Source organism: Aulonocara sp. 'chitande type north' Nkhata Bay, linkage group LG11, assembly GCF_057382095.1.
Source record: "Aulonocara sp. 'chitande type north' Nkhata Bay isolate Kocher_YH1m ecotype deep benthic linkage group LG11, A_spYH_male_GT1.1, whole genome shotgun sequence".
In the NCBI taxonomy this organism is placed as follows: domain Eukaryota; kingdom Metazoa; phylum Chordata; class Actinopteri; order Cichliformes; family Cichlidae; genus Aulonocara; species Aulonocara sp. 'chitande type north' Nkhata Bay.
In genome coordinates, this window is record NC_141354.1 from 29,986,082 (window position 1) to 30,009,988 (window position 23,907).

At 41.5% G+C, this 23,907-nt stretch overlaps 1 protein-coding gene across 3 annotated transcripts; it reads left to right on the forward strand.

Annotated features, from left to right (window-relative positions):
* The first annotated feature begins 239 nt into the window (after positions 1 to 239).
* Positions 240 to 22,676, forward strand: setd2 (SET domain containing 2, histone lysine methyltransferase). 3 transcript variants are annotated; one of them, XM_086311950.1, is made up of 22 exons: positions 240 to 598; positions 1,972 to 2,093; positions 7,574 to 7,595; positions 7,718 to 11,682; positions 11,795 to 11,926; positions 12,108 to 12,236; positions 12,464 to 12,587; positions 12,688 to 12,765; positions 12,858 to 12,955; positions 13,094 to 13,226; positions 14,264 to 14,398; positions 14,491 to 14,619; positions 14,707 to 15,777; positions 15,899 to 15,947; positions 16,026 to 16,305; positions 16,424 to 17,150; positions 17,542 to 17,664; positions 18,059 to 18,195; positions 18,294 to 18,405; positions 19,880 to 19,954; positions 20,132 to 20,233; positions 20,811 to 22,676. In XM_086311950.1, the coding sequence occupies exons 2-22, from the start codon at positions 2,065 to 2,067 to the stop codon at positions 20,970 to 20,972; spliced, it is 7,812 nt and encodes a 2,603-aa protein (XP_086168076.1). In that variant the 5' UTR covers positions 240 to 598; positions 1,972 to 2,064; the 3' UTR covers positions 20,973 to 22,676. The 3 variants fall into 3 exon arrangements, with proteins under 3 accessions (XP_086168076.1, XP_086168075.1, XP_086168077.1); XM_086311951.1 differs by lacking the exon at positions 240 to 598 and adding an exon at positions 2,737 to 2,777; XM_086311949.1 differs by lacking the exon at positions 1,972 to 2,093.
* Positions 22,677 to 23,907: the final 1,231 nt, after the last annotated feature.

Sequence of the window (23,907 nt, forward strand, 5' to 3'; positions counted from 1 at the left end):
TATGATAAACAACATCAAATAAATGAAGCATGAAGTATAATGTTTATCAAAGGACCAAGGTCTCTGTTATTGAGATTTTAATCACTGTGTGATGCTCTCTAACAAGGCCTGCCTTTTTGAAATTTTAACTGGTTGTTTGACTCGTAGGAGCCGCAGTGCGCTCCGGGGTTCGCGCCAGCTGTGCACCCATATCATGTGATGCTGAACAGAGAAGCCTCAGAAACAGAGGCACTCGATTAGTGGCTGATACAAATAAAAAGTGGCTAAAACACATGCTCAAAAGACTTCGTTGGGGGATCAGACTGTTAGTCTTGTCATTTTAAACACTTCCAGAGGCGCTGCATTCGCTATCATTTGTGTTTTAGAGCTCTCCCACAACTCTTCGCTAACTATGTGAGCGCATTCTGGCTCGGTCGTACCACCATTCACCCATGCTGAAGCTAGGGCGCAGCAGTAGCGGAGCCAGTGAGCCGACGACCATTTCCGACAGCTCCGTATGGATTTAACGTCGGTATACGTTGCTGCCTGATGTTTTAGAAAGCCGATCACCGGTGATTTCGAAGATGGGGGATCCCTGTGACCTTAAACACTTCGTAAAGTGAGTACCTCGTGAGCATGTCCCGGTTGTTTAGCGGGTCCTTATTTCTGGTGAAACCACCTTACTACAAAACAAAACATTAGCTATCATGCTAGCAAAGCCGGGTCACAGACTCCACTATAGGGGTCCATTGTATCCTAAAATAGAAGTGAATGTCATATATTTTCTTCCGTGTCAAACAACTACAAAGGTAAGGTGCTCACACTGTCGAAAAAACCCCAATTATTCTGAGTGAACACACCAGGTAAAGCTCAAAGTATAACAAGTTTACGACAGCCACGTTAGCCTACAGAGCGAGGCAAAGCTAACACAGCTAGTGTTAGCTGCTGATGCTAGCCCTTTACAGAAGCAAATGTGATTGTTCAACCCCCTGACAGGCACCCGAAAACACACTAAAAGCCTTACTTCTAGCATGTCAAAGTACACAACTGTTTGCTAGTCGACAGTAATAGCCTACGTTATACACAAGGAATATGCTCCTGCTGTCTTTAAAGACGGCCCATGAAATCTCTGCTAACCTACCCAAGCTAGCTCAGCTATTATATTTTTTAGCAAATTATCATCACGGTCTAATAACTAAGGTATGACGTGTTTTCTGCCTTCTCAGTGTTAGTGTAAGCAATCCTTAAAAAATAGCAGACTAAATTATTTGCTTTAGAACAATAATTTAGCTAGTTCTAGAAGTGGCTGTCTTTTTAAAGGCCATGTTTTGGCTGCATACACTCACTGCACAGGCCATGCTTAAGTGTAGTTACTCAGTTTGCATTCAGTCACGATTTGTTTGTCCCATTACAGTGTCGATGTGGTCATTCACATAAATCGTTGTTCTGCAAACAGCATTTTGTTTTATGTAGTCCGCATGCTTGTCTTTGCCGTGTCTAATAATCAGCTGCATCTTCTAATGCCCGCCCTGCATCCATCCATGTTTTTCCATTTATCTTCGACCATGAAACTTGCTGTTAATAAACAATTGGCGAACGTAACTTCCTATATGTTGATCAGCTGAAGCAACAACAGTGGAAATTTACAGCCAAATGTACTTAAATTGGGGGGAGGGGGTCCATGTCTAATGGGAGTAAGACGAGGTACGGCCACATTGCATCGATAGATAACAGAAAGGAAGGCGGGTCTGCAGAAGTCGTTACTGTGCAACGCTTTAATGCATGTGACACAATGTGCTTTCTGACGTTGTGTGCTGAATATACAATGTGTGTTGGACAACAGAGACAAACTGTGAAATACTGCAGTTATTGTGTCATTAGCAGGAACTTTACTGAGATTTTAATGGTGTCAAAAGTGTACAAGTTCCTGAGTGATTAGCTGTTGTGGATACAGAGAGACTTAGTTCATTGCTTTGTCTTTCTTTTTGTCAGGTGTGGCGTCACTTTGGAGGGCTCATTTCTCTGATTTGGATTATTCTTGGCCAGCAGCCCCTTCAGGCCTACTAATCCTAGACGAATTTCTCTATGGACGCTCTGCACAAGTCAGAGATCAGGTATTAGACAGCAGAAAATGTAGAATGCTTACCAAGTTGTGTTATGTTTATGAATATAGTCTGGCACGCTACTTTTAAAACATTTTGACTTCTACGTCAACCCATCCACCGCCATGTTATTGTTCATATAAAGAGCTTCTTTTTTTTTTTTTAATTTAAGCACTAAAGTGTCTTATGCAACTCATAAGTTCTGTGCTTTTTCCACATCCTTTCATCTGTTTATTTATTAATTGTCAGTCATTGTCTAGATGGTGTGTTTTTTGTAGTTCATACACAGTTCCTTAAAGTTTGTTGTGGTAATACAGGACAGTAAAAGCAGGAAAAAAACAAACAAGTCATATATATATATCGAACAAATTGAATAGAAATTGTTACCTGAAGATGTATTTTTTTTTAACCATATATTTTTCATTTTCTTTTTATAATTTATTTATCAGCTTAAAAGATTAGATGCTTGTAAATTACAATTACAAAAAAATTACAAGAAAGCTGTTTGCAAAGGGAAAGATATTCATTGAAACCTGTGTTATAATCTTTTTTTTAATTGATTGCCCTTATTGATTCCAGATTCAATCTTTACAGGGAAAAAAGTAGTCCTACACATGTTTTTAGCATCAGTGTAACTGATTTATTATCTTTTCAGTGCAGAGACAGAGTAGAAAATATGGCTTGGATTTGACTGAGGTGAGCAAAAACTCCACTCTTTGTTATTATTTTGTTTTTTGTTTTTCTTTGTAACGGGCAACTGTAAGGAATACATGGCAGCACTAATTAATGAAAAATGATTGGCTTGGAAGCATTTAATTCCAATGGAGCTAATGGGGTTATTTGGAAGCAGTTCTTAACAGGAACCAGTTGTTATTCCCCATTCTTGCATTTCATAGCTCTTTCTGTATTACTGAATGTCCCAGCGCATGTGTCTCAGTTTGAAGGTCACAGGAGAAAAAAAAGAAAATTGAAATCCTAAAGGAATAAATGACCCATTTTTCCCATCACCCATATCAAGCTTTGCCCAAAGAAAACAGACACATTTTATTAAAAGTAGAAAGGGAATAAAAAGTCACACATTAAGTTTTCTTATATGTTGACCGCTTTTATTTCTTTGCTTTTATTGTTGTTTTGGAACACCAGTTACCAGTCTCAGTAAAGACAGTAAAGATATATAACAGCAACATGGCGATGAGAAAAGAATGCCCAATGGTGTGCCAAACCCCTTGTTCTGTAGTCTATGCCACTGAAACAGGAGTTGCATACCAGTCGCCCCTTTTCACTCTCAGTGTCATTGTATGTGAGCTCTATTTATTTAAGTTCAGGGTTAGAAATGAATATGAATCCATTTAGTAGAACGTAATTATTTCAGAACAAGTTTCGAAACATTTAAATTCATGGACATTCCACAATTATCTTACCAACTGTTATTCTTTTCGGTGTTTCTATTGAAAGAGTGATGAAAGAAACTCGTACTGCCAGAAAAAAATCTTACTTGCAGTAAAAAGGGGAGAAATCTGAATGCTTTGTCCTTCGGTATGGTAAAGCACAGAATACACTGTGTAAAGGGCCTATTAGACCTGCCGTTGTCACCCTTGTCAATGGTGACGCGCACCATAAGTGACGTCATATCCGCATAGGCGAGCTGCGCTTTGGTGTCGTTTCAGTTAGCCGTGGACTTCTTAGGTTTTTCTAACCCTTGTGTAGTTGGGGGCAGCCAGATTGAAGACACACGTTTTCAATGGTCATGGGTTTTATCGGCATTTCAGTGATTTATCAGTGCAGGAGCTCAGAGATTTGGAAAGTTGAGACTTTCTGGAGAAAGTATTCCCCTTTCGTCGTCTTTTACTCCCATACCAATGCTGTCGTATAGGCTTTGTCTGTGTGGCAGCACCTGTCGTTCAGGAGAATACTGCAGTGAATCTGGTGCCCCCTCAGTGCTGGTGTAAATGGTGACAGGGCTGTGGTGACGTCATGTTTGGCTTGCGACATAACCAGTGGGGGCCTAAAGATGGATGTGGGTCAGCCCACAAGAGCATCACAGCTAGATATAATAAGGCCTGCATATTTAAAAAAAAAAAAAAAAAAAGTTTGAAAAGTGAATCCTAAATATTTTTTGTTCTGGTCTTCACTGAAATATCCACTTATTTCATTCAGCTCTAAGAATGTGTGGTAGCCGTAGCGCTTTGTTTTGGTTGAGAAGTGGTGTTGAGAAGTGGTGTTATGCAATGCTGGATCACTTTTGGAAGTTCAGAGAGAGTTGAACTTTTATTTATGTCTGACAGAAATCATTTCGAAATAAGCAGGAAATGTAAACAATAGAGGCAGGAATCACCAGACACTCCACTATACAGTATTATCACAATACTTCACTCATGATACAATATTTTTGTGATTATTATTATTATTTTTTTAATTTTGCGAAATTCTGAGCATTGCAATAATATATATTGTTAGTTTTCATAATTTTTAAACTGCGAATGATGTCCTCAAAGTTAAACTTTGTCAATATCTGTTTCATCCACTAAGATAAAGTTGTCTCACTTCAATTTCTCCAAAAGTTGATTCTGTTCATCTGGACGTAGCGTTTTCAGTGGGAGAAACTTTCCGTCACTCATTCAAGTGACTTCTTCAGTCTCAGCTGACTGCAGGTTTCCCCAATTTTATAAACAGTATATTTGCATAATAACTGAAACCAGCCCACTGAAGGAACACTGAGCTGGTTCCGTCAGTTTTTCAAAGAAAAACCAGTCAGACCGTTGTCTGTCAGTCTGCAATTGAATGAGGGCAAGCTGGCATTTGCATGCAATCTGTTTCTGATAATACAGGAATTAGTTGTGATCAAATAATGTTGAAAATCATATGTGTTGCTGTCTGCATCGATATCGTCTGCATCTTGTTGTAATATTCCCAGAGTATTTGAATTTATCTAATAAAAAAATTGCTATTTGCTGTTCTTGTGTTGATACAATTAGGGCTGGGCCATATTATACCGTTCACGGTAATACCGGTATAATGTTAGGCAACGATAGGAAAATGAAATATCGCGATAGAATGGGAGTAAAACGCGCATGCGCGGTGCCTTTGTTTTCATACGCACATGGCCGATTGTTGAGTGAAACAGATGAACCAGAATTGGTTTGTAAAAACGGTGCAACTTCCGTGATGTGGAACTGGTTTGGTGTTTGTCCGTCAGATACACAACAAAGCACATTTTTTGCAGAACATGCAAGCGGCCGTTGTTATTGTCATATTTGTCGGACTAAGATGCTCTTAAATCTGGGAGTAATCTGGGTCCTAAACTCCGTATGCTTCAGGTCAAACAACACTGCAGCATCACTTAGAGTTAAAAACTGTCTAAATTCTTTCATCTTTAATAAAACGATCAGCATTGCTGCTTTACCAGGTGTAACTATAAAGTTTAACTTCCAGGCATCCATGAAAACAAAAGTTATTACATTTAACGGAGTTAGACGTTAGCAGGAAGCTAGCGGAAGTTAGCTCGCTAGTTTCGCTAGTTACCTAAGCATGATATTGCATGTTCTGACTGAGAGATTTCTGAAAAAAATCAAACGTACAGTTCTGCTATCACTTCCAACATAAATGAAGACAGGAAACTAAACAGCAGTGACGTTTGTAGGGTTACTGAAGTTGGGCTAGCTGGTATATAATGATGTGCTACGTGATCGCTAGCGACACAGCTATGTTAGCATAACATAAACAGTGAAGCTGGAGGACGAACACTAACACTTTTCCACTTATAAAAGTTAACGTGAAGGTTCTTCATGGTTAGAGACAAATGCAATCGCATGGCAGGATGCTGTAAACGGACCAAACTTCAGTCAGGAGAACAACTGAGATAATCCATCCACAATGCGAGGTTAGTCATTAATATACTGCAACAACATGGGAACAGAGCAGCTGCCAGAGAATTCAACATTAATGAATCAATGGTACAGAAGTGGAGGAAGCAAGAAGAATGAGTTTAATAAAGTTTGATTTATCTGACTGCTTTGTTTCGCTTAATGTGCCTTATAATCCCGTGCACCTTATGGTCCGAAAAATGCGTACTGCACACTGCAGTTTAATGTTGCAAAGCACCTCTTTTTAACTTCAGTGGATATTATACATGGTTATGCTCAGGATATGTCAGCCCATTTCTACTGGAAATGCCTTTTGGTTAAACTTTCAGCAAGGAATTTGCATTTGCACTGTTACATTTTTATAAAGCTTTAATGTACATAAAAACCAGCTTCTTGTTTAAGTGAAAATAAATGGAAGGTTGTCTTTTTGCGCTAGTAATGTTGTGGAGTTGTATTTTGTCTCGCATCAATTATATCATCGGTTATATCGTTATCGCAAATTTTCAAATATATATCGTGATAAATATTTTTGGCCATATCGCCCTGCTCTAGATACAATGTCACCAAGCAAAATGACAATACTATGCTGTATCAATTTTTTCCCTAGCAAAAAACTAAAACCTTTAAAACTGATCTTGCAAGTTAGTCAGCTTTTAGTAATCTGATTGAACATGCAGTTTTTTTGTTAGCTTTTCTAGTTTTTCTCTGCATAGTAGCTCATTGTTCTGCCCTCAGAGTAACAGGCTCAGAGGCTGAATGTCTGTTCTGTTCATCTGGTTGTAGTTTGCATGCTCATACCATGTTTGCATGGGTACGTTCCAACTATGTCACATTCTTCTACACCAAAGGCATCTTTATAAGGAATTTGGAATTATATAGACATAATATATATATGTATATACTTATGTGAGAATTAGGCATCCAAAAGACAGTGCATTTAGATAAAATGTAACTTTCCTCAGAAATGTTATTGTATTCAACATCACATGCTGAAGTTTATTTTTTGCTTAGCAGGCTTCCTCAAACTTTGGTGGGTTTGAGGAAACCTATTTAAAGTTGATCTGAGCAGTTATGTAATGTAAAGCAATTTCCTGTGTCGTCCTCCCCCCCCCCCCTTAGATGTATGTGACATGTCTAGGTCAGTTAACCTGACAGTCTCAGCACTTCCATTTCATTTATTTATCGGTGAAATCCATTACTGCCTAACACTGTTTGCCACTAGTAGTCTAAACACATATGATCACATGGCTGCCGTAAGCTAATTCCCTGTCCGCTATATTTAAAATGTTAAAATGAAACTTGAGTCTGTTTATTTCTGTCTGTTTATTAATTTAACTCTGATAGAAATCAGAAGTGTTAATACACTTGGCATAGCATTCCCTTTGAACTTGAGAATATTGGGCAATGAGTGAAAGATACTGAACCACTGTTTCAGATTGGGCAACAGTTGTTTTGAAGTCATTTGTCATTAGTCCAGAGAACATTTTCAGGTAAATGTTTACATCCGCAGGTTTACCCTGATAATTTTGGCTTTAATCTTAAAGTTTCTTTTCTTTACTTTTACGATTGTAAATTAATTTCTGACTTTCCTTTCTTCTACTTTCCCATATTGCTCTTATGTAAATCCAGAGAGGAAGGGAGTGGTGCATCGGTAAGTTAACTAAATATAATTAATGACTATAAATATCTGCGGTCTTATCAGCATTTTACAGCCTTTTTTATTATATAAAAGAACTGAGGCAGCACGTTTATGTGTTTTCTCTTGTATTGTAGGTAAAGGTGGAGGGCCTGTCTAAAGCAGCTCTAATCAAAAGCCTGTCTCCCAGAGTCATGCTGTCCAACCACCTTTTGCCTAAAGGGACCAAGATGAAGGTCAACTTAGAAGATCAGGGTCGTCAGAAAGTGTCCTTCAGCTTCTCACAGACAAAGAAGCCACTCCAAAGCTCGTTCTTCATCCCTCCCAGTCCTGATAAGTCAGATCCTCATGCTGCCTCGTCACAGTCAACCTCCGAAAAACCTGGAAAGAGTGCAGACAGCAAAACTGAGCAAAGGCAGACACCCTTGGTGCCAGTATCAAAAACAGAGACACCTCAGACGCCAGTCCCCACAGCTACTAAAGTGAAAATGATGCATTTCAAGAAGCAAATTCTTAATGACTCTGTGACTGAAGAGAAACAGTCAGTTATGCCAGAAGAGCCGCACACCTCTCTATTTCAGAATGAACTCCCAGCACCCCAGAGTCTCATCAGCACCTGTCCCTCTGAAAGTGCTCACACTGAAACCTCTGAGACGAGAGAAACCTCAAGCCTCAAGAAACCAGCTGCCTCCTCAGGAAAAGATGGGGAGACATCCAGCAGTACTGAGCAGGATGAAAAGATACACAAAAGGAAAACCAGGTCACAGTCAGATAGTGCCCCCCCTGGCTCCGAATCTGATGGAGATTCAGCCCAGATGTCTTCCAGCCACAAATCAGTTGATTCCAAAAGTAAAACAAACTCTGACAGCAGAAGTAAAGATGTAAGAAAATCTTCTTCTGGTTCACATGCAGAGGAAAGGGAAAAAAGTTTCTCAAAGCGCTCAGAGAATTACGAAAGGTCGTCTAGTTACTCGAAATCAGACCGTGATTCCAGACACACATCTTCACGCTCATCCCGATCAGAGAAAGATCGCCGAAGGTCCAGATCTAGATCACGGTCTAGATCAAGAGGTTCTCGAACAAGTTCTTCACACTCCAGATCAGACAGAATTAGAAGTGACAGAGGATCGCGCTCTGAAAGGTCCTACTATCATGAATCAGACCGGAGATCGCACAGGAGTTCTCCACGCAGGGATAGAAGACGTTCTCGCTCTCGGACTGACAGAACTCGGGACAGTTCCGACTCTGAAGATGACCACAGAAAAACAAGGTCGAGGACAAGTGACAACAGTAGGTCATCTAACCACTCAAGCTCACATAAGGAGTCAAAATCATCATCCTACTCAAAATCTGAAAAAACCTCAAAATCTGTAGATTCACCTCACTTTTCAGAGTTGGATAAAAGAACACAGTCCTCAAAGTCTGAAAGGATTACAAAGCGGTTATCGGACTCTGATACCCTACGCAAGGGTTCTCCTGATCTGGACTCCAGTCACCGTAAATCTAGCAGCCATCATAAGTCAGAGGCCAACAATAAATCTTCATCTTCCAGTAGTTACACACACTCTCAGACACATGAAAAACGGCAAAAAAGCAGCCCCAGTGACTCTGAAACGGATCATAAGGGCAAATTACAGTCATCCAACAGAAGCTCCAGCTCCTTGGAGAACTGTAAAAACTCTCAAAAGAAAAGCAGTAGACCAGAGTCGAAACAGGTCCCCTCTAGATCTTCTGTGAAATCTTCTGGGCAAGATAGACAATCAGATGATTTATTTCATAGCCCTGGAAAAGCACCATCTTGTGCAACCACAACAGAATCATTTTCTCAGAGTTCAAAAGAAAAATCCGATTCCCAACCGGTTGAAAATGAAAATGGCAATAAAGATGAAAAGGAGGTGGGGTCTTGTGGTGAGGGTTTGCAAGAACTGTCACTTAAGACAGAAGCAAAATCAGGTCTTGAAATGGAAAATAACATTGCCTCTGATGTCACTTACAGCGAGAGCCTAAAGCATGTAAACTCTACTCTGGAAAACGTGTCTAATGTGAAGGATAGCCTTTCCTCTAATGATCCAACACATGTGAATTCAAATGCATCTGTCGTAAATTTATGTAGTGGTAATGACAGTACAATGTGCAATAAGGACGAGGAAATTTTTTACTGTTCAACTGGGCCAGAGTCTGTACTTCATTCAGTGGATAAAGCTGTCACAGAGGCTGTCCAGCAAAACACTAAACCAGAAAATGTTGAGCTGGATGAAGCTCAGCCAGTCAGTAAAGAGTCTGACACAAATTTGCCAGTCAAATCTGATTCATCTTGTCTTCAGTCTGAGAATCCGCCAGAGTCACTACCTACCGATGTAAAAAAGGGCAGCTGTAGTACCCGAAAGTCACGGTGGGATATTGTTGGGCAGGATTCCTCGGAGAGTGAAAATTCACAGAGAACTGTTTGTGTAGAGAGTAAACTATTAAATACTGTTAAAAAGGTGATCTCTGTCAAAAAAATAGAGTTCTCTAAAGATAATGCTCAACAAGACTGTGATATTAAAGATGATATTCAGCAGGAAGCTGGAACACATTCCAGACTGGTAAGGCAGACGGAGATCTCAAAGCAGGAAGTCCAATCAGAGAGCACACCCGTGACCTTTAATTGCAAAGACCAAAGTGAGCCTTCGCAAGCCAGCACCAGCAATGACCACTGTGACTCCAAACTGTCTGCTTCTCAAAAGTCAAACACAGATCAGCCACTGCACATAAATGACAAGATACAGATCAACTCGGCAGCAACAGCACAGCACTCAAATGAGGAAAATTCCGAAAACAAATCCAAGGACAGTGCTAGCAAGAGCAAACTAAGTAAGAGAATGTCTCCCAGTCAGGATGCGTCAGGACAGAGTGAGGCCAGTGATAGCGATAACTCAGAGTATGACTCTGATTGCGACGAGGCTATAAAACAGTTGCACTCTGTAGTAGTGGTGCCAAAGAATTCTTGTCTAACAATGAATACAGAGGAGAGGGGACCTTTGAATATTTTACAACAGCAGAATGCCTTAGCAGCTGAAAAACATATTAGTGAACCCCCAAATCAAGTTAGCCAACAGAAAAAACAACCCACAACACAGACCAGTATAAGCGATTCACTCAGTAATAGTACATTGTGTCAGTCCCAGAGCAATATGATTGATAGCACCAGTCACTCAGAGGCCTCCACCTCCATCAGTACCCAACCTTATACTGCTGGTCATACCAGTTCCCATGCAAGTGTCACAGATTCCACCCCCATGCGTGATAATTCCAAACAGTGTGAGCAAGGGCACAAACAACATGATGTGAGCAACAGAGGAGATCGGACGCACGTGCATTACCAACAAGATCGTTTCTCCAGGGCTGACAATATTAATGAGAAGCATGAATTCAACCTGGGTTGGGATTTCTCACAACCAGAACAGCCTACTAGTACGTACCAGCAGCCTGATAGCAGCCACGGGCCTCAGTTAACAAACACTAAACTGTCAGGATCTTTTTCCAAGGAACAAGAACACAGACCAAGTACTGCTTCCTGTATCCAGCAGTCGCAAAACATGCAGACAAGCAGAAAAAACTACCTCCATGCAAATGTCATTGATCAGGATCCTTCAGGCGAAATTCAACCCGACTCCCTCACTAATGATCATGACGACTTCAGTGGGGATAAATCATCAAGTTGTAGCAAAACGGCTTTTGAGGGCAGTGGGCCTAACACTCAAGGGTCATCAAGCTTTGTACAAGGTCATGAAATAAGCAGCAATAGCAGGGGTTCTGCTGTACCCGACCCCTCTAGAGAAGACAGTTTTAGGCCCCACAGAGGAAGGGGCCCTCCCAAGAAAAGGCGTCCAGAGATAGAGTCCGATTCAGACAACGAGGCAGAGGCTGGCCCTGCAGCTAAAAGGGACCGTCAAGGAGATACTGAAGTCGCTAAAGAAACTCTTGTAAAATCTGCAGCGGACCGTCCATCACTCACTCTGCAGGACTTTCAAGATGCAAATAGATGGAAAGAGTTTGCCAAGTCTAAAAAGATGCCTCCGTACTTTGACTTGATTGAGGAGAACTTGTACCTAACAGAAAGGTAAGATGATTCCCGTCAGAGAATCAAGTTTGTTTGTGAAGAGTAACTTCCTAGCAAAATGTTGAATTATTTTCAGACTTGATCTTTGAAAGTTTTAAAATGTAATTTGCAGGAAAAAAAGCAAATCTCATCGAGATATTAAACGAATGCAGTGTGAGTGCCCGGTGCTACCCAGAGAGGACCGAGCAAGGGGCGTACTAGCATGCGGAGATGACTGTTTAAACCGGCTGCTGATGATTGAGTGGTAAGTGTAATAAAGGTTATTGAACCGCTGGCATCTTTTACATCAATAAATATTTTACAACTTTCCTTAATTAAGAACCTGGAAATCCATAGTTTTCTAAGCACCTTTTCTGTTTTGTTAATCAAATCTTTTTACGTCTTTCTCGTAACATCTTTTTTCCATGTGATTTTTTTTTTCTTAGTTCGTCACGGTGCCTGAATGGAGCCTACTGCTCTAATCGCCGCTTTCAGATGAAACAACATGCCGACTTTGATGTGATCCTTACAGAAGACAAGGGCTGGGGACTACGGGCAGCTAAAGACTTGGCATCGTAAGACACTTATTGGTTTTTAATAGAACGCTGTGAAATAATTTTTAGAAAATAACATTCAGTAGTTGACAAAAGAGGCTCTCTGTTTCACTGCATAACGATAGAACAAGGCCTCGACAGTGCTTCCTAAGAGGTTATAAGATCTGACTTATACTAGATAAAAATGCATGTGGAAAGAAAAAACAACAGTGGTGATATATGTGAAACTGCTTTTGTTGTTTTCTTAGAAACACCTTTGTACTGGAATACTGCGGTGAGGTTTTGGACCACAAAGAGTTCAAAACAAGGGTGAAAGAGTACGCTCGCAATAAGAACATCCACTACTATTTTATGTCTCTGAAGAATAACGAGGTAAGTGATGATTTAACACATCAAATGGCGTCTGTAAATGGTTTTAATGGTTATTTGTGGTGGCTGGAAGAAACGGCTGACGCTGTACTGCCTCTCTCAGATTATTGATGCAACGCTGAAGGGTAATTGCTCTCGGTTCATGAACCACAGCTGCGAGCCCAACTGTGAAACCCAAAAGGTACGGTGGCAAAATAAAACTCTTTGGCGTATCCTTTTAGTTTCTTTTACTTTTTTGTTTTGTTTTTTTATTTAATTTTTTAATCGTTTCAGTGGACAGTCAACGGTCAGCTTCGAGTTGGGTTCTTCACCACCAAGGCTGTTACTGCAGGAACTGAGCTCACGTTTGACTACCAGTTTCAGAGATATGGGTACGGTTCCTGCGCGGTTACTGTATTTTTGTGTTCGACGTATAATATATGAATAGACTCAAAAAGAAAGACTGGTTAACCTTTTCATCGAATGGTTTAGCAGTGGTGGTTTCATCTCTGTTTAATTGTACCCTGCAGGAAAGAAGCACAGAAATGCTTCTGTGGAGCACCCAGCTGCAGAGGCTTCCTGGGTGGGGAGAACAGAGTTAGTGTTCGAGCAGCTGGTGGGAAGATGAAGAAAGACCGCAGTCGAAAGAGTGCTCTCACAACGGTCGGTTCTTTTAGTAATATTTAAAGGTCTTAAGGCATTTCTTTTAAGTGTAGCTTTAACAGGATTGCATGGAGGCCGGCACTTTAGTGACTGATACACAACAACTAAGAGAGGGAAAGACTTACAAATTTGTATAAATTGAGTGCTGAGAACTGTTAAGCTGCATACACTGCTGTGTGCAACTGTTATTTTCCTCTTCTTAATAATCAGGTACATAAACCTGTTAGAAAATATTCATGCAAAATCAATCATATCAGAAAAGGCAACAGAAGCTGTGAACTCATTAACTGTTCCGTTTTTAAAAAGTTTACACAATAACAGTGCAAAAAATGTTATCTTTCTTTTCCTTTTGATCACTATAATAAGTAACTGCTTCAGCAATATAGTGAAAATGTGTTAGTAATGTACCAGAACTTCAGGATATTTGACTACTTGGTATTCACAGCCTCATTTACAGGGTAATTGTAGTGGTCTTTGAAGTCATAGTGTTAAAGTTACAGTAGAGGATTCATAACAGCCTGTATTACAATGCCTGTACTTGCTTCTTAGATTAGATCTGTTTGTTTCAAGCTTATTATTTTTTTAATATTTAGACACTGCTGGAATATCTCTGCATAATTTGTAGTTCAGTTTTTATACTTGTCTTATATTGCATGTCAGTAGACACTCTGAAACTAACTGTTTTAGCTACCCTCCTTTTAAGGCCACCCTCAATTTAAGCTGGAATTCTTCAGAGTGCCTCACCCCTCATTTTGAACAGCAGGTTGATGGGGCAGAGCCAGAACTGTGTGCCTTGATATCCCCTCCCTTTGACGTCAAACGGAGCCAGAAATGGGGGGGGGAATGAGCTTTTAGAACAGCCCAAGCATTTTGACTCACTGTGATTACTTGCACAGTACATAAGTTGACCTTTATTATTTGAAACTTTGTCCTTGTGTAATATGAGAAGCCATCATTGTAACTACAGGCTGTATACACGGAGTGTTTTAAATGCCAAAATGTATCTTCACTCTTGTTTCTATGCTGTCCTTTCACAGGTCGATGAAGAGCTGGAGGCATTACTAGAGAATGGCGAAGGCTTATACGATGAGAAACAGGTGGTGTCTCTCTGCAGACTGATGGTCCGAGTGGAAACGATGGAACAGAAACTCATCTGTCTAAAGCTCATACAAGTATGACTAGATCTGTGAATACGTTGTCTATATTGTTGATTTTTTTTTATCTTCTTTTTTAGGTTATAACATGTTATGTTTGTTTTGTACAGGATACACAAAATCCATCATGCTTGAAGCAGTTCTTAGACCACCATGGATTGTCTTTGCTCTGGATTTTCATGGTGGAGCTTTCCGAAGCTAAAGGCAACAGTGCCAACAACATCAAACTGCAATTACAGGTGAGATATGTCAAAATGTTATCATATATCACTGTATGGCCCATACACAGCCACTTGCTGTTTGACCAGCGATTGCCTTGTTTGCAGATCATGAAGACCCTCAGTGTGCTGCCCATCTCAACTAAGAACATGTTGGAGGAGAGCAGAGTCCTGACCTTCATTCAGCGGTGGGCTCAGACAAAAACTCTTCCTCAGCAGACTGAGATGGATGGTTACTCTAGTGAGAACACCTCCCGTGCCCAAACTCCCCTCAACACTCCTGATGGTTCCTCCGCTAAAATGGGACCAGAACTAGATAGTGACACGTCCAAGCCTGCTGTGTACAGACGCCTTAAAATCATCAGCGAAAACAGTCTGGACAGCGCTCTTTCTGATGCTAGCAAAGCATCCGATGGGAAAGAGGAAGAGGAGGAGGAGGATGATGAGGAAGATGATGAAAATTCACGTGCAGGACTTCCTGAAGGAAAGCAGTTGAAGCCAGACACACCGGTGGACGCTGCAGATCCAACCACAGATTCAGCGGAAGAGTTGGGAAAAGAAGTCATAGGAGAGAAACAGGAAGAGGCAGCGATGACTTCAAGCAGTGAACCTCAACCTCCAACTGAAGAGGTGAAGGAAAAACCTGATTTGGTTGTGGAAGAGGACTCCGATATAAAAGAAGTCAAAAGTGAAGATCAGGCAGATGAGCTGGAACCAGCAAAAGAGCCAGTTGAAACACAAGAGAGTGGGAAGCCTCAAGATACCCAATCAGTGACAGAAAATGCAGAATTAGAAGAAGGCCAGCCCAGTGTTAAAGTCCATGAGCCAGAGACCCAATCCAGTCAAACGGGTGTTGCTGATGCTCCACCTGAGCAGCCTTCAGAGACTATGGAATCCCAGACAGAGGCTGAAGAGGCTAAGAAAACACTGCCTAGCAGTGAGCCACACAGTGGTGAACCAACCACTGATGTTCCACCTATCGCTGAAGCCCCGGAGGCCACGATTCCCTCAGCGGTCACAGCAACCCCTGTGGATCCATCAGTGATAGGGACGCCTTCTCAAGATGAAGAGGAAGGTGTCTCAGATGTGGAGAGTGAGAGGAGTCAGGAACCACAGCTCAGTGTTTTCGACATTAGTGGCATGGCTGCTAGGCTTCTAGAAAGCTGGAAGGATCTAAAGGTATATTCATAAGTTGTCGCCTTCAAAGGAAAATAGATAAACATGTATAAAATGTGTATCATCCAAATGTTTGCGATGCTCTCATCATTGTATTCCAAAGTCAAAGTTCTGTTATTTTCAGGAGGTGTACAGGATACCAAAGAAGACTCAAGTAGATAAGGAAGGAAGAGGTACGGTTACCTCGAAGTTTATGTTTGGCTTGAAACATTATTTGCATAACTTTTAATATAATTAGATTTTTCTGGCAGATCGCAGCCGAGATCGAGATACATCTTTCACGCCACGCACCACGTCAGGAAGCCGAGAACGTGAACGGGAGCGAGAGAAGGAGAGGGAACGGGACAGGGATCGAGATTGGGACAGAGACAGGGATCGAGATTGGGACAGAGACAGGGATCGAGATTGGGACAGAGACAGGGACCGCGATCGAGGCTCTGAGAAAACTCCGCGCAGCTCTGAGCGACGGAGGAGACGCTCGCCATCTCCACCTTCATCCTACGAGAGGAGCAGCCGACGCACTGAGGAACGGTAGGAATTTGTGTTATTTGTTGATTGTGTCCTCGAATCATAGTGTTTTTTTCTTTTCCCAAACTCTCCTAGTGAAGGTTTGGTACTCAGCTGTCCTCATGTTCTCTGAATTGTGAAGGTTTGATCCATCTAACAGCAGCAAGACACCAAGAGGAGTTGGTGGCAAGGAGCGCAACAAACTGTCCACAGAGGAGCGCAGGAAGCTGTTTGAACAGGAGGTTGCCCAGCGGGAAGCACAGAAGCAGCAACAGCTTCAACAGCAGCAGCAGCTCCAGTCTTTGGCTTATGACCCGGCTCTAGCCTATGCCTCCAGCCCTGGTTTCATCATGTACCCACCTGGATATCCCATCCAGACTTTTGTGGATCCTTCCAACCCCAATGCGGGCAAAGTACTTCTCCCAACACCTACAGTGGAGCCGAGTCTCAACTATGAACAGACTCCACCCCAGCGTCTCGTCTCAGATCTAGGACTGACCTCTCCATCTTCCACTCCCCAAACCACTCCAGTCACCAATCTCCCTCAGCACGTCACTACCGCAAACCTTGCCTCTGGCAACCCTCAGCACTATGCCCAGCCAACTGTAGCAACCCAGGATGCAGGCGTAGCTGTCCTGTCGGTACCAGCCCAGTCTGCCCCTCAGGTACAGGGCCAACAGAGCTACACCACTCTCTGGGACCCCACCACTCAGCAGGCAGTGACTGTGCAGACACAACCTGCACAGCAGTATGCCACAGCCCCGGGACAGGGTCAGACTCCCACAGCTATCTATTATCAGGGCCAGCCTTGCCAAACAATCTACAGCATCCCTGCTCCCTACCCCCAGACCAACACTCCAGTCATACAGGTAATCTTCTTGCTCTGGTCATATACAAATGTCCATTTTACCTTTCTTAGATTTGCTCATTGCCCACGTTTGATTTTTGTGTAATTTTTATAAATAACCTACATTATGATATACAAGAGATAACTCCTTGATATAGAAAAAAGCGAATGTTAATATCTTTATTGTGATTGAACTGTATGAAAATACAAGACAGTCTTTTAAAAGATGGTTAATAAAGGAAATTATGTTTTTCCTGACCAATCTGTAGTATATTTTTGACCCAAATTCGATGGGGGTTGGGAAAACTAAGCTCATAATTCAGAGGAGGATATTTTATTTTATTCCTTAAAAAAGAAAAAAGAGGTTCTGAACGTCTGTAAGACTGCCATCTAATTGTGCTTTGTTTTTGAAGGCATACACTGATCCCACAGCCAGCTACCTACATGGCCAGCCGGTATATCCTGGTCAGCAGGGAGTGGTGGTGCAGCAGGGAGGCACAGTCACCACCATTGTAACATCTCAAACTGTTCAGCAGGTAACAGACAAGACGTAAAACAGGGATATTATAAGGCAGTTGAGTTTGTGGTTTTGAACAAGCCCTATTGTCGTGGCCACAAGGGGGTGGTATAGATCTGAATTAGGCATCTGTCCCTTTTAATATGAGACAGAGTTCAGCTAAATGGGTCCCATTTGTTTATAAGAATGTAAACACGTATGACTTCAAACTACAGTTGTTATAGTGACAAATTTAAGTTGTTACATAATGGCCATATACATTAGAAATTAGATGTCAATTTGTTTTGTTTTTGTTTTTAAATGAAAGCTGTGTCAGTAATTTTTGATCTCTTTTTAAACACATTAAAGTGAAGCTGTATGTGTATATTTTGTGATCCTCCTATACTAAGTTTAAAACTTATTTTCTTCTCCAGGAAATGATTGTGCCCAACAGTGTGATAGACCTGCCTCCACCTTCTCCCCCTAAACCCAAAACTATCGTCCTACCTCCCAACTGGAAAGTGGCTCGGGACCCTGAAGGCAAAATTTACTACTACCATATTGTTACAAGGTTAGTAAAACTGTGTTGCAGGGGTGTTTTGTGTGTGTGCCTCAGTAAAGTCCTCACAAGCATATTGCGTTTCATTTATTTATTTATTTTCCCTTTAGGCAAACACAGTGGGATCCACCAACCTGGGAAGGAAATAGTGACAACACTAGTGTGGACCATGAATCAGAGATGGACCTGGGAACACCCACCTATGATGAAAATCCTTCCAAAGTGAGCTTTTGACATTGATTACTCTTCACTGAAAGATTTTAAAAAAGTTAACTGTTGTGATCTAATCTTAGGTGGGTGGTCAGAAACAGCGGGTTTTAGTAACAGTCTTCACAGAGTGGAAAAGTATCTCTGCATTCCTTCGTTTGACAATGAGAAAGAATCCACATTACTTTTTCGTTAGTTCCCCTGAAAGTTTGCGCTTGGATGCAAAACACGATTATAGTGTTTGCTCCTTGAGGTAATTGAAGATGCTGCACCAGTGATTACTTTCAGCTGTTTCTCAACTAAGAAAAAAAGAAGAAGAAGAAGAAAAGCCTTCAGCACAACACCACGTTCTGTCGAGTCTTATAAACTTGGCGGCGACTACACCTCTCAAAATGGCTTCATCGCACTCTACAGAGAGACAGAAATTTTAAGAGTGTGTCTAAACGCCCCGCCCCCTGCTCAGCTGTCTGTCCTTTAGCCTCAAGGCTAAAGAGGAGGCGATGCCTAAGCTCATCTCCTCTCTTCTGCTTCCTTTGTTTTCCCCTTTCATTTTTTATCCTGTCTTTAAAGATAATGGAAACCATGTGGGAGATTTAGCCTTCATTTATTTGCAGTTTGGGGTTTTACGCTTTAACTGCATAACTGTCTCTTTGAAAGACTTGCACAGTGACGGACATGCAACCCACAGCAAAGGTAGACGTGAGAGTCGGTGGAAGTTTATTTGTAAATTTTGTCATTTTAAGTGGTGACAGTACAGAGACGCGCCATCGTGTAGGAGGTCACAAGTCTTAAGTGTTGTCTGCATGCAAAACCCCAGAAATGAGACCACGCATCATCCGGGCAAACTCGACTCACGAGATACAACAGCTGAGAAGACACACACTGACACGCATACAGAGATTCCTTGATTTATTCGTAGGGTGTGTTGGTTCATTTAACAAACAAGACTGAGGTGAAACATCCATGTTGTTCAATAATCCAAGAACAGCTACATGTGTGTGAGCTGTAGGCTTTAGACAATGGTGGTGCCGACTTCCAGGGCTCAAAACTATGACACATGCTTTAGCCTTGCAAAGCATTCTGTCTCACTGTCTGGATTCCTCCTCTGTGTGTGCGGCTGTGTGTGTGTGTGAATCCTTTATGCTTGTTCTTGATACTCACCGCTTCATAGTGGGTGTAGGCAGTTAACTGCTGCCTGCTTGGCTTTGCTGTGGAAGGCTGCGGCCAGAGAGGAAGCGGCACCCTGGCAGGATATCCCTGCGTTGTTTCAAATAGCTGGTGAACAGGTGCTGCATTTACTCCCTACTGACCTCAGTAGCTGTCGTTGCAACTTGTAGGAATGTTTTAATTAAGCTAAGCTAGGGTTGGGTTTGCAGCATAGAAAAATCAGTTTGCAAAGTGGCGTGCTAATTCTGGTCCGCAACATTTCAGAGTTATATTTGTCCGCAAACAAGCCTGTTAATGAGTTTCTCTTATGATGACGTTGTAGTTTTCCACAAAGACGGCTGAAGCAGACACTTCCAGTGAACTCGCTAAGAAAAGTAAAGAGACCTTTCGCAAGGAGGTGAGTCAGAGTTTCCACAAACTGTGTTAAGAGCAATGTTTTTAACTCCTTTTTTAAACATATATACAGTGTCTGCACTTCGATCTGCATGGTCGTGAATCTGTCCGGCCATTTCTGTTTTGTTTTTGTTTTTTTAATTCTGTACATTACTTAACTTTATACCTGTTTGTTAATCAGATGTCACAGTTCATAGTGCAATGCTTGAATCCTTATCGAAAGCCAGACTGCAAATCTGGACGCATCAGCAACACAGAAGACTTCAAACACCTGGCTAGAAAGGTAACCGTGTTCATACATGGATTAAGTTTTCCACAAAGCAAACGTTTCTTTCTTTCCTAGTGTGGTCACGGCACAGTGAGGATGCTGGTCAGCATTTAATGTAAACAAAGTTTTCAAAGTTTCCTTCAAACTATTACTAAATAATTAAACTCCCACGATTTCAGCGTCCAGCCAAATGTTTTTGTGTTCTGCCTCCAGAACAAATGTTGTACATGCTAGCTATTATCACTGTCTCTTTTGTTTTAGCTCCTTCTCAAAAGCTGTTTTCAACCAGCATCTCTTCAAAGGGCGGTGGGGTTTTTTTTCCATTATGATTCTCAGTAGGTCCATGGATAGTGCATGTGAGTGGTTTGCCACTCGAACATACCAGGACTCTGAGGACATGGGCGCAGTAAACAGAAAGACGACTTAGGCTTCACCCATTTAAAGACTGCAGCATTGTATTATGTCAAATTATAAAGAGCAAAGTCACTAAAGGGGATTAACCACTCTACCGCAACTTCAATATCAGTTTATTGTAGACTTGAGGGCAAGAATGAATGCCTAACTCTTTCCTCACTTCTGCTCTGTCTTCTAGCTAACTCACGGAGTTATGAATAAGGAGTTGAAAGCTTGCAAGAATCCCGAGGACCTCGAGTGCAATGAAAATGTGAAGCACAAGACCAAGGAATACATCAAAAAGTACATGCAGCGATTCGGCGCCGTGTACAGACCCAAGGAGGACACAGAGGTGTATTGAAGCATTTCAGGCCACAGATGTTACACTTTGCTCTGCGCTAACACAGGAGAAGCACAGATTTGCCTTTCCATTCACTCCCACATGTACGAACTGTCCAGCCTGAACAGTGAAGTAGTTTCTTTATTTCTATTTATGTCTACGAATTGCACTGCTGAAGTTCTCCAGGCCCTGCGGATCGCACAGGAGCCCCGATATACGGACTCTGGGAGACTTGGTTGTTGATGACCAACCCAAGACTCCAGGTGCAGTGTTCTCAGACGATGACACTGAGGGGTGCTACAGAGACTGTTTTCACTGACTGTTTTATTTTTTAGCGTTTTTGTGTTTTTTTTCATTTGCGGCTCTTAAAAGTTCCTCAGATGATCACCTCAATTCCAGTTTTTAAACTGTTATATCCCTGAATGAGGATCATTCACAGGAATCAGCTTTGGTATCACATTTATCAAAGTTTTGTTGTTACTTTCCACTGTTTAAAAAAAAAAAAAATTTAAAAAAAAGGATCCGTGCCCGAACAGTCGAGTTCTCCCTCCCCAGCCTCCTTTTTCTCCCCCCTCTGTACACGCTTCAGCCCCCCTGCCACTGACCATATCTGGTGCTGCTTTTAAATGGGCTGTGGAGGTCCAAGCTTCCACTCCTGCAAACCCTGCCTTCTTAACCACAAGACTTTGGAGCCTCTGTTGTTTTATGAATGCATGATGTAACCTGAGGTCAGAGTGATCCTTATGGAAATCCCTACATTTTCCACATCTTCTTACTTCAAGTAATCTTCCCTCACGGGGATGAGCTTTTTGCTCACGGTATACTGAGGGATCAATCGGTGGCAATCAGGCTGGCGAAAAGGAGTTAGCGGTCAATCTTTTCTTGACTTTTATCAGTTAATGTGTAATAATGGGAGCAGGGTTTGAATGCTATGTTTGACATGCTGTTTAGGTGTGTGTCCAGTTACTTCCCCACCCCCTCGTTTCTTGTCCGGCCCCACTTCCTCAACTTGTTCTGCCCGATTTCCTCTTCTTGCAGGAATGATTCTGAGAATGAAGGTCGTAGCATTGCAGTTTTAACCGTTTCTAAACATCCCACGTGTTCAGTCTTTTTACCACTCTTAGTCCTAGCAAGACATTTGAGACACTTTGGTCGACAAACTGTCGCTCATTAATTTCTGAGATTTTTACAGTTGGCACTAAAAGTTGTTTCTTTAGCATTAGGTCATCGATTTTTACATCGCATAAAATTGCATTAAAAAGAATTCCAACATATGTACATTGCTTTATATGTGAATATACTGAATAATAGTTTTTTGGAATGCTTAATTAAGCCGACACTTTGTAAATGGAATATGATTTGGTGATTAAAAGTGTAAATATTGTGTAAAATTACCAAAGCTGTATGCAGGAGAGTAGGGTGATGGAGCACAGTGAGCCCACCCATCCTCACCAGCTTAGTCCTCCTGATGCAGTTCCCATATCAGTCAGTGAAACTTAGGAGCCCACTGACTCACAGCCAATTTATTTTAATGAAGTGGCCAGGGAGATGTTCATGTGTTTTTGTTTTTTAGTTGTTATTGTTGGTGGTGTTTCTTTTTTTTAATTATTATTTTTCTATGTACAAATTAAATTTCACCCAACTCTACTGTAAGTATTGTGTAAGCACATTGTCATACCAAGTGTAAAAACATTTTAAAGATAATAAACTTTTTTTGTAAAATCACATCAATTTTTTTTCCTGCGGTGCAGTTCAGTTAGGTTCGTTTGAGCATCAATTAAATAGACCAGAATATCTCTAAGCAAATGTGACTGCCTTGTGCTTCATGATTAACAGCGTCGCGCACACCCAATCCCATTTTTAGATCTGCTCCCGCCTCTAATAAAGGGTGCACATGGCACGAATGCCACTACGGCACTTTCGCACAGCACTGAGCCAGATGTTCAGCCCCGCTAAAAGGGGAAAAAAGTATGGACTGCCTTCATTAGATACATTCAGTGTGCTCTAAATATGGAGAGCTGTGAGGAGTAGAAAGAGGCGCTGCTGTGCTTCCCCTCTCTCTTCTGGGTCCCAACCCCACCCCACCCCCTTTCCAGTGTATGCACATTCCGCAGCCTCATGCCAGTGTGCTCCAGACCGCAGTTAAGCAGTCCCTTCTGGAGTGTGTGACGGCATGTAACGCTGCTCTAGGCCATGCACGATGCCTGCTCCCACTTAGGACTGTAGGCAAAGAGATCATTAACAGATCCGAGTTCACGGCAGAAGGGGAGGAGGAATGAGAGATGGTGTCTCGGTGAGAAACAGAAAACTGCTCCTCCAGAAGATTTAAGATTATTTTGGTTTCACCCTCAAATTATTAAATACCTCTTAAATGATTTCCCCTCAGGGTTTTGGACAGGAAACGTCCTCATACACTAAATCCCTTGAAGAGAAGTAGTTTATTCCATGTCCAAACTTTGTTACTCTAACCCATCAGATGAGTTTTATACTTTGACTAAAGATGATAGACGTAGGTTTATGGGACTGTGGTTCTTTAGCAATAAATGTCTTATTTCCGTAAACCTAAAAAAAAGACTTTTCATTTGGTGCAAATACAACTGTTCACTGTTGCCTTTCACTAGACTGTCATAAAACACTGTATCATTATTACATAAACAATGCCAGAACTGTTTGGGCCTTTGGGAAGATGACAAAAAGATGAAAATTAAACTATACTGTGTGAAACTAATGAGGCCTGTCGAATCTCTTGTCAGCTGAGCTCTTTTATCATCACTTTTCCATATTTCATCTGTTCTTCATTTCTGTGCTTCATGTTTAAGGCCCTTTTAAAACTTATTAACATTTGTTCTGATTGTAACTTTAAATTGTAATTCTGCTTCTTTTTCTTTTTTTGTTTTTAACGAGTTTGTAAATAATCGCTTAGCCTCGAGAAACTAAATAAAAGCTGCAAGTTCCC